The following is a 12,929-nucleotide window of genomic DNA, read 5'->3' on the forward strand; positions in this document are numbered from 1 at the left end:
GTTAGAAGGTAAAGAAGTGGTGGATCCTGAATGTGATACTGAGAGGCGGAGGTTTCAGGAGCCTGTGGTAAAGCCACATAAATAAAAATTTGCCATTATCTGAAGGGATGTGGTTGGTTAACTGCTTAAACGTTGGCTGGCAGATCTTGATAAAGCCTTATCGCAAAACCAGAATATGTACTGTCAAGATTTTTACTTTCTTTTGTGATAACGTTCGCCATCCTGAGATAAGTACCATTTTACACGTAAGCCAGAAATTTGTTGCCAGAAACTTACTTATTACTTACTTATTATTGTGACTTGCTTACTCATTAGAACAGTGACACAGTGGAGGCTTTTGGTTTAGTTTAGAAGTTTTTAAAATTCAGAAACGACAAGTATGATTTGTGTTTTTGTTCCTGAGGACACAGAAAACATTAAAAACTTCTAAACTAAACCAAAAGCCTCCACTGTGTCTTCCTTCTGCACTTTGGCTTTTTTCGCAAGAAATGTTGCAATCCGACGGCATGTTTTTGGAGCTTGTCATTTAAAACAGCTGATTATGCATTTGACGTGAAGGTGACATTAAATGCTACTGTGGACAGAAAAGGGGAAATTGAACTCGTCACAGAGGAAACTCCCACAGACTTCTCGGCTGGCTGACAAGAAGGAAGCCACAGAGAGAGAAGGACAAAGGAAAAGCAGTCTTCACAATCTATGGTAGGTAAGTGAGCCATTTATTTTATACACCCTTGGCTGTGTTGGAGGTCATGGGTGAGATAGGAAAGGGGTGAACGCTTGCCTCTCACAAGTGCTACTTTTTCTCAGCTTGAAACTCTTGTTGCTATATTTATTTTAAAAGTTAATGACTTGTGATGTGTGAGCATCAGCTCTATTTAGAAATAATGATAAAAATCCACAAAAGTCAAATACACAGGTTTGCTGTTTGGGCTTCATTAGAGCTCATTTTAAAATGTGTGGAGCTCATGAAAGCGGACATGAATTCCCAGCATATGTCATCCTGTGACTTCTTCTCCTTCGAATCGCTCAGAATTTTCGCAATCAGATGAGAAATTGTCTGAGACTCTTCAGAAACATGCGCACTTTTCTTTATGAAAGCTTACAACATCGCCCAGAAAATACAGTAAGAGTACAACTACTTGAAAAAAATAGCTTAATACAATAACATACAGGTTTTTCCAGGTGCTGTGTTTTTTTGGGGGGGGTTGTTTTTTTACATTTGTTGTGCTATTTTCTGAAAATCATTGTGTCTTTGATTTCTACTCAACTGATGGTTTCCGCTTCTACAGTGTGGCCTACTGCACTTCTGACAATAACAGGTTGACAAGGTTGTTTAGTTTCAGAGTGAATACTGGATTCCCACATTCTCCTGAACGGGGGTTCCCCCAACCTTCTACTGTAAACAGCAGCTCTAAAGGCAGAAGTAATGCCTGAGTGATCCTTAAAATCCCCCGTTTATATTCTAAAACAATGAACTGAAGTCTTTTTTTTCCTCATTTTTCTGTAACTTTATTACCATTTCAGGTTGCATTCATGTTTTTTATGATTGTACATCAAATTTTATTTAAACATGTTGCAGGATCAGTTAAAAAAAAAAATGTACAAATGCATTTCACAAAATGCCATTTTAATTTAATTTGCATTTATTTGTCAAAAATTTACAAGGTTTTACAGTTTTTACATTGTCAAAAACTCAAAAAGTGGACGCAACATGAATCAATTGATATCTTTTTGCAATGTGGGTAAAAATTTGGATTTTTTCTTTTGTGTTTTTTACATTTAGTCATCATACAGTGTTTACATCTCTTTAAAACATAAAAAATGAGACATTTAAAACTAAACAAACCACCCTCCCCCACCCCTCTCTCATACACATACACATATACAAACACCCACACATACGCACACAACTTAACCATACATATGTGTGGCTGTGTGTGATCCCCAGTGTGTTTATTTCTTTTTATCTGCGTCTATCACATGTGAGAAAAAGAGATAAGAGAGAGGCGGATGTGTGGTGACATCCCACAACAAGCAGACACTCAAAGCGGAAGAATGCTTGTAGTGTGGTCATGACTCATTTGTTCATTGTTTCTAGTAAATGAACTAATTCTTCTCCTCTCTCTCTCTCTCTCTCTCTCTCTCTCTCTCTGCCTCACACATTGCCCTCTGCTCCGTCTTGTCTACAGACTTCTTGATGATATCAGTAAAAGCAGTTGGGCAAGTTTCGGGAGAGCAGCTCATAACAAAAGGGCCACCTTGCCCTCACTGTCCGCAACAATGATGCCTCTCTTCTGGCTTCTGCTTTTGGCAAAGCTTCCTAAGCTGGCTCTTTTCTCCGGTTCAGATCATTGTGTAATCCAGGAGATCAGCAACTCACAAAATGGTAAATATATGCCCGGTGTAATCCTTCAAACAACTACAGTTTTTGTTTTTAATTTTTATTTTGCTTTCATTTTAAAATGCAGTGACTTTTGCATATTTAGCTAATAATAGTTTTTCATGCAAATCGTGCCATAAGCACCTAAAATCTGATAAAAGTTCTGAGGAAAAGTAAAGCAAAAAGGCTAACTGTCATATGAAATGTATTTTGTTATGAAAGGTGAAGTGTAAGAATATCTTAATTGTTTTTTTTTTATATAATTATAATCATTTTGAGCGACTGCCCGATTACCCAAAATGTTTTTCCTTTTCTGCTCAGTGTCTTCAATACTGGAATCATTACAATGCCATAATAACTACATGTCCCAAGTCCACTGCAAGTGGAGGCAACACATAAACACACAGTTGGAGCTCTGGGTCGATACAGGAGCTGGAAGGTGAAAAAAAAAGGACAAAAGATGAGAAGAAGCAAACAGAAAAAAAAGATACATGGGACGCCTTTTCAAGGAATAACTCTGTGTTCATGTCCTTGCAGCAAGGTGAAATGCGAGCCTGAGTCGCTTGATCCTAGAGATGCAGCTAAGCACAGGGATGTCCGCTGTAGATATAAAGCCAATGCGTTTGGCATCGGCTTAAACCACAACGCCTTCTTCCTCCCAAACAAGACTTTGAGCGTCTGCTCCTCTGTCCGGCACAAGACTCTTCATCTTTTACAGCACCGTGAGTTTAACATTCATTCTGTTATGTTTCCTTTAGCATTCGAGTGAAACTAAACACTGGGGGGATTGTTGTGCGCTTTTGCGTTTTCACAGTGAAAGCACTCTCACCAGCGAGTCTCTCCACGCACAATGCAGCTGATGGTGGCCGAAAGCTCATTTGGTCCAGCCCCTACCCTCCCTCCTCATCCCTGAACAAAAACCTCACCTATCAGCTCAGCTACAGGACGCACAGAGAGGACAACTGGGTGGTAAGCATCGCGCATGCAAGCTCATAACTGGATTGAAAATGCCTCATCTTTGTAGCACGTCAGTTTAACTGAAAGGTCGAAAATAGAAACCGAGGTAGCATTTAACACTCTTCATACTTCCTTGCAATATATTTAGCAATAATAATGAAACCAGTGACCTGATGCCTATAAATCACTTTTTAGATTTCCTCTCACAGGAAAGCTTCAAACCCACGAGACCCTTGAGTCAGAAGCCTGGCAGCGTTAAAGAAATAGAAAAAACAGATTAGGATACACCTGGGGAGGTTCTGAATTCATACATAAGCATACTAACACATTCACAGTTTGGATTTAAACAAATAACACAAACATACATTTACATTCTAGGTAGCTAAAAACCTGAAATATAAAATAAGAATGCACACAGAACTCAGTAGCTGATCCAAATACTTCTTTAACCTTGAATAAACATCAATAAATAAATATTCTATAGCCACTCACAACACTTGATTCTCTTTGCAGACTGTGAATGTCACAAACACCAGTATGACACTTGAGAGGCAGCTGTTGCATCCAGGTCACAGGTATGAAGCCAGAGTGAGGGCCCGGGCCAGCATGAGCCTGTGGAGTGACTGGAGTCCTGTGGTGACCTGGCACACTAAAGAAGGTAAATTAAACAAACCGGTTCAACTTCAGCTCTGAATAAATGGTTTGGCATCTTTAATATATTGAATAATTTTGCACAAGTAGTGCCTTTTCCTTCTTAAGGAGACCCACACTCTTATCTGCTTTCCTCACATTTCTAATCTTCTCCCTCTGTCCAATTTTATTGGAGTTAGAGATAAGTCTGGGGCTTTGAAGCTGTTGTTATTAGCTCTTTTTTTCTCTCTTGGGCCACAGACTTTGGGCAGCTTCCCACTTTGCATTGTGTACTGGACGGAGAGAAGGAGGTAACGTGTAGTTGGGAAGTGAGCAGAGAGCTGGCTCACATCATTACCTACCAGCTGGCCTGTCGACACAATGAGAATGCGCCGTAAGTTGAGCGTGACGCTGGCAACACCACCTGGCTGGAAATGAAAAATGCACCTTCATCATTCGTCCATCCATTTATCAGACCGTTCATGTCATTTCCTCTGCTTTTAACCTCTCCTTTCAGGTTTAAGAGATGCTGTTTGAGCCAAACAGTCACTTCTGACCTCACCAGGATGATGCTGAGGTACAGCTGCACGCTGTCTGTCACAGACCCAGAACATCTGCAGCTGAACCTCCAGCCAACACACAGTGCCAAGATTTTTAAACTCTACCAAAACAGTGAGTAAGCATGACTGGAGCTACAGCATTCTGGTTGGGTGCTCCAACCTGGGAATAATGCTTGTTCTTCTAAATTCCAAATCGACACTCAAGGAGCGCTTAGAAAAAAGGGTCTTGATTGAGTAGCCCCACCTACTGTTTAAATAGCACTATTGCACTCATTCCGTCTAAATGAATTATCTAGAATTCAGACTATCATCATTCAGCTATCTGCTACTTATATACCTCGTCTCTATATTGCCTCTGGTATACATTAGTCACAACAGTGTGGTGACTGCTTCTTTTTTTTAGTAAAAATGATTTCCATCCAAATGCATTCATCCATTCTCTATACTATACACTATACACTACATGTGACTGTACTCATACATATATATATATATATATATATATATATATATATATATATATATATATATGTATCTGGCAAAATGCTTAAGACCCCTTTTGGTACTTTCCACTACAGTCTGTCATGACAAAACAAACAGGCATACACACACACACACACACACACACACACACACACACACACACACACACTAACTACACCCTGTGGGGCTTATTCATTGGCATAATGCATTCCCTAAAGTTATTCAATGAACTTAACAAATGGATGCCTAATCTCTGCCCAGACGTGAAATCTAAAATCTAATTTTACCCTAAAATTTAATATTACCTTAAAAAAAATAGCGTGGGCTAATTTTAGTCTCCACAGTAATACAAGTCCTTACGGGTTAGTGGGCAGTAAGATTAAAGTCCCCACTTGGCAAGATAAATGAGTACAGACACTAAATCACAAGGCAAAAGTGATACCACACACAGCTGTTAAATATGCATAAAACTTTCCACAATAACTTTAGCTACAAACGAACTTCTCTGCATTGCTCTTATTTCACAGTTCGTCCCAACCCCCCACAGCATGTAAATGTGACGGAAAAAGACAATAACTGGATCGTAAAATGGACCGAACCAAACAAAAGTGAAAAACACGGCCTGTATTATCAGGTCCTTTATTACAGGAAACAAGATGAGGTAAGAAGCCTTAATATCACTGTTTATTTGTTTTTAATCTTGATAATTGTATTGCAACTCATTCCCATTAACTATAAAAGACGTACTAACTTAAAGGTGACGTAACTGAAAAAAACCAACAAAAATCACGTACACATATATATACATATATATATATTATTTATTGGGGTTTTTTTTAGAATTCTTCTACGCTACTGGAAGTAAAGGATTTCACTTCCTGGACCATCCTTGGAAAATCTTTAGCCCCGCTCCAGGTTTACCAGGTCAAAGTTAGGTCATTGGTTGTCCCTGGATCAGGTTCAAAGTATGAAGGAATCCCATCAGAGTGGACGGATCCTGTGGAGTGGACCACTAATGAAGGTTTGTGGGCTTTATTTTCAATGTTTTTTTTTCTCTGAAGAAGTTAAAAAAAAAAGCATATCATGATTCATGTCATTCCCCCAATAACACGATCATTAATTCTGTTTTCCACACCAACAGTCTGGTCCCCCACAACCTTGATCTATACATTTATCACTGCAGTAGTGGTTGTAGTCTTCCTCGTTCTGTACCGCATTGTTCCAGCTTGTCAGAGGTACATTATTTGTGTAAAGCAAAAATTAACTACTGCCATCAAAAAAGTATAAATAATGCATTTATTATGTTCTAATTTCATAAGAATGATGTTTTAAATGATAAATTCAACCCTATTTGCATAAATTTTAACCACTAGGAAGATAACTGTGTGGGTGGACTCAGTTCCTTCTCCAGGAAAAAGCAAAATCCTGTCAGAGTTGATGGTAAGACTGGTTCAGTTTACAGTTTGCTATTTTTTTGCTACTTCTTTATCTTTATATAAATGTTGCACACTTGCTGTTTTTATATGTAAATATGTATTTCCTTTTTTTTTCTACATCTATTTGCGATCCAGTCCCCCGGCAGTCGGACCCTTACGCAGACTGAAAAGCCGTATATTTGTAAAGTGCAACAACTGGACGTCTTATCTACATGGTAATATGTTTCACACTTGACCTGTCCAGAGGTCTGCAAATTTTTTTTTAGTAAAAGAAAATGCTTTCAGCATGAGTGATAGTCTATAGCTGTTCCCTTAGATAACTCACACAGACAGACTGTTCGGTGCTCCTGAATGTCACCAATCACTGGGCGTAGCTCCCGGAAAGTGAATAGCAAAATGACGAACTGTTACATAAATCAATAAAATTCTTATTTTCTCCCCCTGCAGCTCATCACAAGCTTCGCTGTGGCCGACCAAGGACACAGAAAAAAAGTACCTGGATCAGGATGAGGGTTGCTGGAGCTGTGATAACCTGCCCTCTCCTACTGAGGAGGTTAACATCTCTGACACGTCTGCGATAAGCTTCACCGGGCCATACATCCTCTGTCGGGTCAGCTGCTCAGAAACTCTAACCAAGTCATTTGTCATGTGTCCAGGGCCTGAAAACCAAAAACATTAAACTCTCAATTTAAACTTAAACTAGCCTTAATCAATTTTGCATGAACACATACTGTATGGACTACTTTACTTAATAAAACACACTTTACACACTATATCGTCTAGAATTTTAGATAATTTCTTAATTAGGTGCAATGATAGAAAGTCTCTGGTCCTATTAAAAAAACATCCCTGTAAGCTATATATGAAAACTAGATACAGCCACTGTGACATTGCCCACTGGTTTATCGACTGATAGCCTGAACCTTTGAGTTTTAACTGCAGCAGTTGTTGCATCAGTAAAAGCACAGCATGCAGTTCTGGCACTTTGTTTTTATTTTTTCCAGAACAGACACACAAAACAGAATGTCACCTATAGCTGTGATGGGAAGTGCCAGGTTAGCAGTTTCCCACTGATTCCGGTCTTTGTGCTAAGCCAAGATTTTTGGCCGCTTAATTCACAGAGATAAAAGTTGTACCAGCCGTTTCATCGAAACAGAAAGTGAAGATGTAGATTCGTAGAAAAACACCAAACTGTGCCCTTCATGAATGTGTCAAATACAACTGTGTTACTTGAATCTATGTATAGCAAACCATAAATGAGCAAAAATCAATGGTAAAGATAGAAAAAAAGAAAAATTAAGGCATTTGATTGAAGACTAAACAGCACTGTTTCTCATCTGACAGTCGCCGGAGCCAGCCCCCGAGTCAGTGAGTGTCAACGATGAAGAGATGGACACAGAGACCCCGTCAGATGACTTGGCATCGCCGTCTCCTGTAAATTTCACTCTTTACGGCAAAGGCTATGTGTGTCTGCCCAGACACAGCATCTCCAGATCCACACAGGACCTCATGTCCCACTGTGATGAAAACACGAGCACACACTGGTGTGACAGTGCTGAGCAGGACCAGCAGTGCAATGATCCAACACTGTGGCTCGTTAACTCGGACATCAAGCCTGGCTTTAATGAGCCCACCATTGGGGGCAAACTGCCAGAATACACGTCGGGACCTTTCACCAACTGGCCTGAAGGGGCCACCGTACAGGCGTCAGGGTACTGCCACCTCCCCACAGCCTTCATGCAAGAGCAGCGCACTAGCCTGCATAATTCATAGGAAGATTTTATCAAAAGAGGACCTATCACTTTCTCTGCACAAGAAACAACTTTCTTTTTGGATAAACTTTTCACTTTATTCTGAGTTACTGATGCTTCAATGTGAAAAATATTCCTTCTAGCATTTTTGAGAAGCTTTGTGCATGTTTTTAATCTTAACTGACAAAGTGGCTCCATAGTGTAGTGGCTTACAGTGTCACCTAAAAAGCAAAAGATCTCAGTTTTGATCCCAGAAGGAAATGTAAATGACTTTGGAGTTGTGTCAGGAAGAGTATCCTGAGAAAAATCAAATATACGGAGGTGTAGTTTAGTGTCTCACCATTTGAGGGCAATAGTGAGCCAGATTTTGTAGGTGGTCTATAAGCTTATGAGGGATAGAATGCAATATTATGGGAAGCAAACTAAGCCTTTTCTTTGAACTTTTTTAGATAATTTCCTGGCACAGACTGGGATGGTATGTAATCCAAACGTAATCCAAAAAGCAGCCATGCAAAACAGCTTTTGTGATTCTCAATGCGTTCAATTTTTGTTCTGCCTGCGTCTAAGCGTTGCACTGTCTTTTCAAATGCATGGTACCATCATTTTACTTGCTTGTGTAATGTTTCAGCGTAATGACAGCCTTTCACACAGGATGTGCACATTTAGCCGCAGACTCTAAGAACTCAGTTGAAATCTAGTCTTCTTTTATTACTTCCTCTAATTCCTTGTTGCTTTCACAGCTGAAGGGAAGCAGCTATGTGAACTTCACATCATGGAAACAGTGTGTGCTGTATGTTTGCCAACTGTAACATTCACTGTGGTCATGTACAATATGCGTGTTTTGCACAGAGGTGTCTGAGTTGAGACCTTGTTGTCAGTGTTATAGCCTAAGTGTTGCCAAAGGTGTGTAGAGCACGCCATCTGCATTGTGACGTGCTGATTGTGCTAAGATAAGTCTAACAAGTATCGTGTGCAAAGGTTTTACTTTAGAACTGACGTCAGCAAAGGCATAGAGACGTAAATCTAAATACATAAAGTCTATTTTAGTGTAGGTAATGACAATCAAAGGTGAAGGAGCACAGCTCTGCCTGTAAATACAAAAGAAGAGAAAATAAGAAACGTTAGGCTGACAAACTATGTAATATATATATAATTTAAATGCACTGTCTGTGGATGATTTTTATGCTTAAGGAAATAAACTTGTGTAAACTGCTGTCAGCTGTAATTAAAAGAATATTCTATTTTTGCTAGGTTTCTGTCTTAAATTCAATATAATGAAGATGTGACCGAAGGTCCTTAAGGTAGAAGACAGTTTGATACAGTGAAGATGCAAAGAAATATCAAAAGTAAGATGTTACTATTACTCATGTACCATTATGAGCAGCGCTAATATACTGATAACACTGATGCATTGAAGTGCATGCTTTATTATGGCAGCTGGTCAAAACTAGACTATAAAAAACTTTGTACTTGTCCACTGGATTCATTCAACTGTGATGAGATTTCCAGTTCAAGACGAACTGAATGTGCATAATTCTCAGACCAGAGTGTTTCGATGTGGGGACAGTGTTCTTTGAGGTGCATGCCTCTCTGCTTTCTCCAATCATAAGCAGCATCTCTGTAGCCAAAGAGCTTTGACTGATAATCCTTCTTCAGGTTGTCCTTAGCATACGTCAGTCTGGCCTGAAGGTGTCTCTTCTGGAGAAGTAGAGTCTTTCTTGTTCTGCAACTTCGTAGTCCATTCTGTGCAGTGTTCTAGTGATTATCTTCTTTAAAACTACAATTCCCAACTTAGCTAAGTTATTCACTAAAGTCTCAGCAGTTGTTCTGGAGTCTTTAGACACATTGAAATACGTGGGCTAATATTTTGTCCTCCTGTGTAGTTAAATTCATTTGCATGCAATACTAATGATTCTGGAGATCCTGTTGAGCAATGTTATAGCACTTAAGCTTTATAGCATTAAATATAGGTTTAGTTTAGGCTATTTGGGGCATTTGTTAACTTACTCAATAGCTAACTCAACAATTGCTCGGACAAGTGTTGTGTGGCCCAAATATAATGACAAACATTGCAAGTGGCTTACACAAGGTGTACTTGTGTTTTGCATTGAGACAGGCAAACTTACCTGTTCATTAATCAGATCAAATGTGGCCCATAAAAACAATGCAGGTGAGGAAAATTCTTTGCAATGTATTTTTTTAAAAGCTAGGAGTAAGTATGCAGCTACCTTTTCTTCGTGGCTTTTTTAAGGTTTTGTGATTGAATTTTTTTTTCAGAGCAGACAGTGTGCTGAAAGTGTGAAAGTACCATTTATAGTCCAGCCATTTTTAGTGCAGTACTGTTACTGGGCAAACATACAGAGGTATGACCAAAGCAAGTGTAGGTTGGCTTTGTGTTTATTTGTGTTTTATAGGAAAACCCCCCTACAAATTTTAAGATCAGGTTTAAAAGAAATGAAATGTTGTGTAGCATAATTGTAGTTGTGATTATTTGCATTTGCCTTTGCCCATTTTTCGAATGCACAGAAGCATCCACGTATACAGAGACAAAGATAATTCATTTGTATTTATCGTGTTTTGCTGAAAGCGGTTTTGTAAATTGGAACAGATTGTGTTTGTGTGTATGTGCGTGTGTCTGGGTGGTGACTGTGTATTTCTTAAACTCACACACCGGTGTTGGGAGCATCACACACAGTTTCACAGCGTTATCTAATTTATTGCTCTGTTTATCTTCCCATCTGTTTGGCCTGACAGGACTGCAGAGAGTTTTCAGGGGCTGCTAGTTTCTGAAAGCAGGTGTGAGGGTGTAATACACAGAGTCTGTGGTATGCATGCATGTTTTAGGTCGCTATGCAACATAACTGTATCAGAGTCACCTCGTGAAGATATTGTGCTTCGGTGATCAGTGATTTGTCTCAGTGTTAGTGAAGTATACGATTGTCACTCTGTTCTGTATGCAGAAAACACAATGGTGGAATTCCAGGCATGCTGATATCAACTTCCTGTGTTTTCAACCCATCGTTAGGTACAACTTCCTGCCTGATGAGATCGAGGATCAGTTTGACATTCGCTAACTGAGAAATGATGCTTATCTTATACTTACACACTCATTTATTTGACCTGCGATGTGTCCGTGGAAGGTGAGGGGAAGGTGTTTGATGTGTTTTCCCAACATTCCAGGCTTTTCCAAATACTGTGCCCCAAAAAGCAGACACATTCCTTGGTCTCACGGTCGTCGTCACGGGCCTATTGTTCTGAGGCCAGGGAGTGAGTGACAGACACATTCATATTAAGGAGAAATGGAAAGTGGTTGAGATAAAGCACCAAGGTATGTTTTGATGGAAAGACCAGACTGCTTAATGACGGGGGTATTTGTGTGGTCATCTGTGTACGGCATGTCCCTGTCCTTTGTCGTACATAAAAACAGGAAAATAAAAGTGCTGGAAGGTGTAGGGGGTGCGTGGCGCCACACGGATGCTTGTGTAACCTCCTGTTCAAAGGCCTCCTGTTTCCTTACTACTGTACATTGGGGAATCTGAGCCATACTGGAGCACACATACTTATGACATGTCTTTCAAAGCAGCCTGGACATTAAGATGGGTTTTGTCAGTCTTACTTGAGTCTCCATATTTGCAATCTAGCTGATGAATGAGTGCGATTAAAAGAATATCTCAGAAGGATTTTAACTTTTTACACAATTTTCCCTTGTTTGGAACAACCAAATGGAACTTTTAAAGCTTTAATTTAGACTTTATTAAAAACACAATATTGCCTAGTTTCTGTAAATATATGTTTTTACTATGTGGCTAAAACAAATTCAATCATAATCATAGCCCTAGCTGGCCAGGTGGATGTAAATAAGATTAGAGCTGCAGCTAGTTCTGCATGGTTGCACTCTCCCAAAGGTCCCCCACATGTTTCGGTGCCTGATTTCACATGCACTAACCTTATGAGGTTACCCAGACTTTGTGAACTATAACCCTACTGAGCCACTATAGTTTCAGCATGTGTTGTACTGTCAGTGTCCCAAGTCTATCAGAGGGCTAACTTACAGCCAAAGCAGCACTGAATCCTGACATAACCAGCATGATGTAACAGGATGGTTAACATTTGGGTCATGGGTCATGATGTGTTTAATTTGCATTGAAGCGTTTGTCAGGTTTTGGGTCATGATTGTTCATGTATTAGTTCCAGTGGCTGTGTGCTGGTTAGGTAATTGTGTTGTTGAGACCTAACAAGCCATAATGTCCTTTAAGGTCAGTCAGTCAGTTATGAGCAGTCCCGTGCCTTTAGTTCCTGTCCCTCGGAGACACTCCCACTCTGCTACGGTGGCTGACCCCTCTATGTATGTGAATGAGCATGAGCACTGCCTGTGTGTGTGTTTGTCGCAGTCAACAAGCCTCAGTGCACGACTCTCGCCTGTTTTTGTTTGAAGGCTGCAGGGGGTTGGGGAGCTGGGTGGACACCCATGGAAAAACAGGCATCCCACCTCAATGCTGAATTTGGAGATGGCCTGCTGTTTAGGAATAGTATGCCTGTGCAAGATTGACGGTGTTAGAGAGGGGGGCTGGAACTAATGCACGAATCACTGAATCACATATGGAGATAGAAAGCAAAGCTGAAATGCTAGAAACCCTTACATAACTGTCATTTTTTACAGGCGCAATAATATGAGATCCAGCATAGTGATTTATGCAGATTAAGGCAAAACGACAAGGTCTTATTTATATGC

General features: G+C 39.9%; 1 protein-coding gene across 2 annotated transcripts; it reads left to right on the forward strand.

Moving 5' to 3' along the window:
* Positions 1-565: 565 nt before the first annotated feature.
* Positions 566-9,444, forward strand: csf2rb (colony stimulating factor 2 receptor subunit beta). Of its 2 annotated transcripts, none has more exons than XM_031740179.2 (15): positions 566-703; positions 2,190-2,386; positions 2,702-2,819; positions 2,918-3,102; positions 3,195-3,349; positions 3,851-3,995; positions 4,229-4,361; positions 4,485-4,639; positions 5,538-5,671; positions 5,851-6,031; positions 6,152-6,245; positions 6,384-6,450; positions 6,582-6,661; positions 6,894-7,056; positions 7,791-9,444. In XM_031740179.2, the coding sequence occupies exons 2-15, from the start codon at positions 2,281-2,283 to the stop codon at positions 8,217-8,219; spliced, it is 2,145 nt and encodes a 714-aa protein (XP_031596039.1). In that variant the 5' UTR covers positions 566-703; positions 2,190-2,280; the 3' UTR covers positions 8,220-9,444. The 2 variants fall into 2 exon arrangements, with proteins under 2 accessions (XP_031596039.1, XP_031596038.1); XM_031740178.2 differs by having other exon boundaries at positions 604-699.
* The last annotated feature ends 3,485 nt before the right edge of the window (positions 9,445-12,929 follow it).

The sequence above is a fragment of the Oreochromis aureus genome, linkage group 4 (genome assembly GCF_013358895.1).
Source record: "Oreochromis aureus strain Israel breed Guangdong linkage group 4, ZZ_aureus, whole genome shotgun sequence".
NCBI classification, from domain to species: Eukaryota; Metazoa; Chordata; class Actinopteri; order Cichliformes; family Cichlidae; genus Oreochromis; species Oreochromis aureus.

Coding starts and splice junctions, on each gene's coding strand:
- csf2rb (XM_031740179.2), top strand. CDS start 2,281: ATGATGCCTCTCTTCTGGCTTCTGCTTTTGGCAAAGCTTCCTAAGCTG. Junction 4,640..5,537: donor TTTTAAACTCTACCAAAACA/GTGAGTAAGCAT, acceptor CTTATTTCACAG/TTCGTCCCAACCCCCCACAG. Junction 6,662..6,893: donor CTGGACGTCTTATCTACATG/GTAATATGTTTC, acceptor CTCCCCCTGCAG/CTCATCACAAGCTTCGCTGT.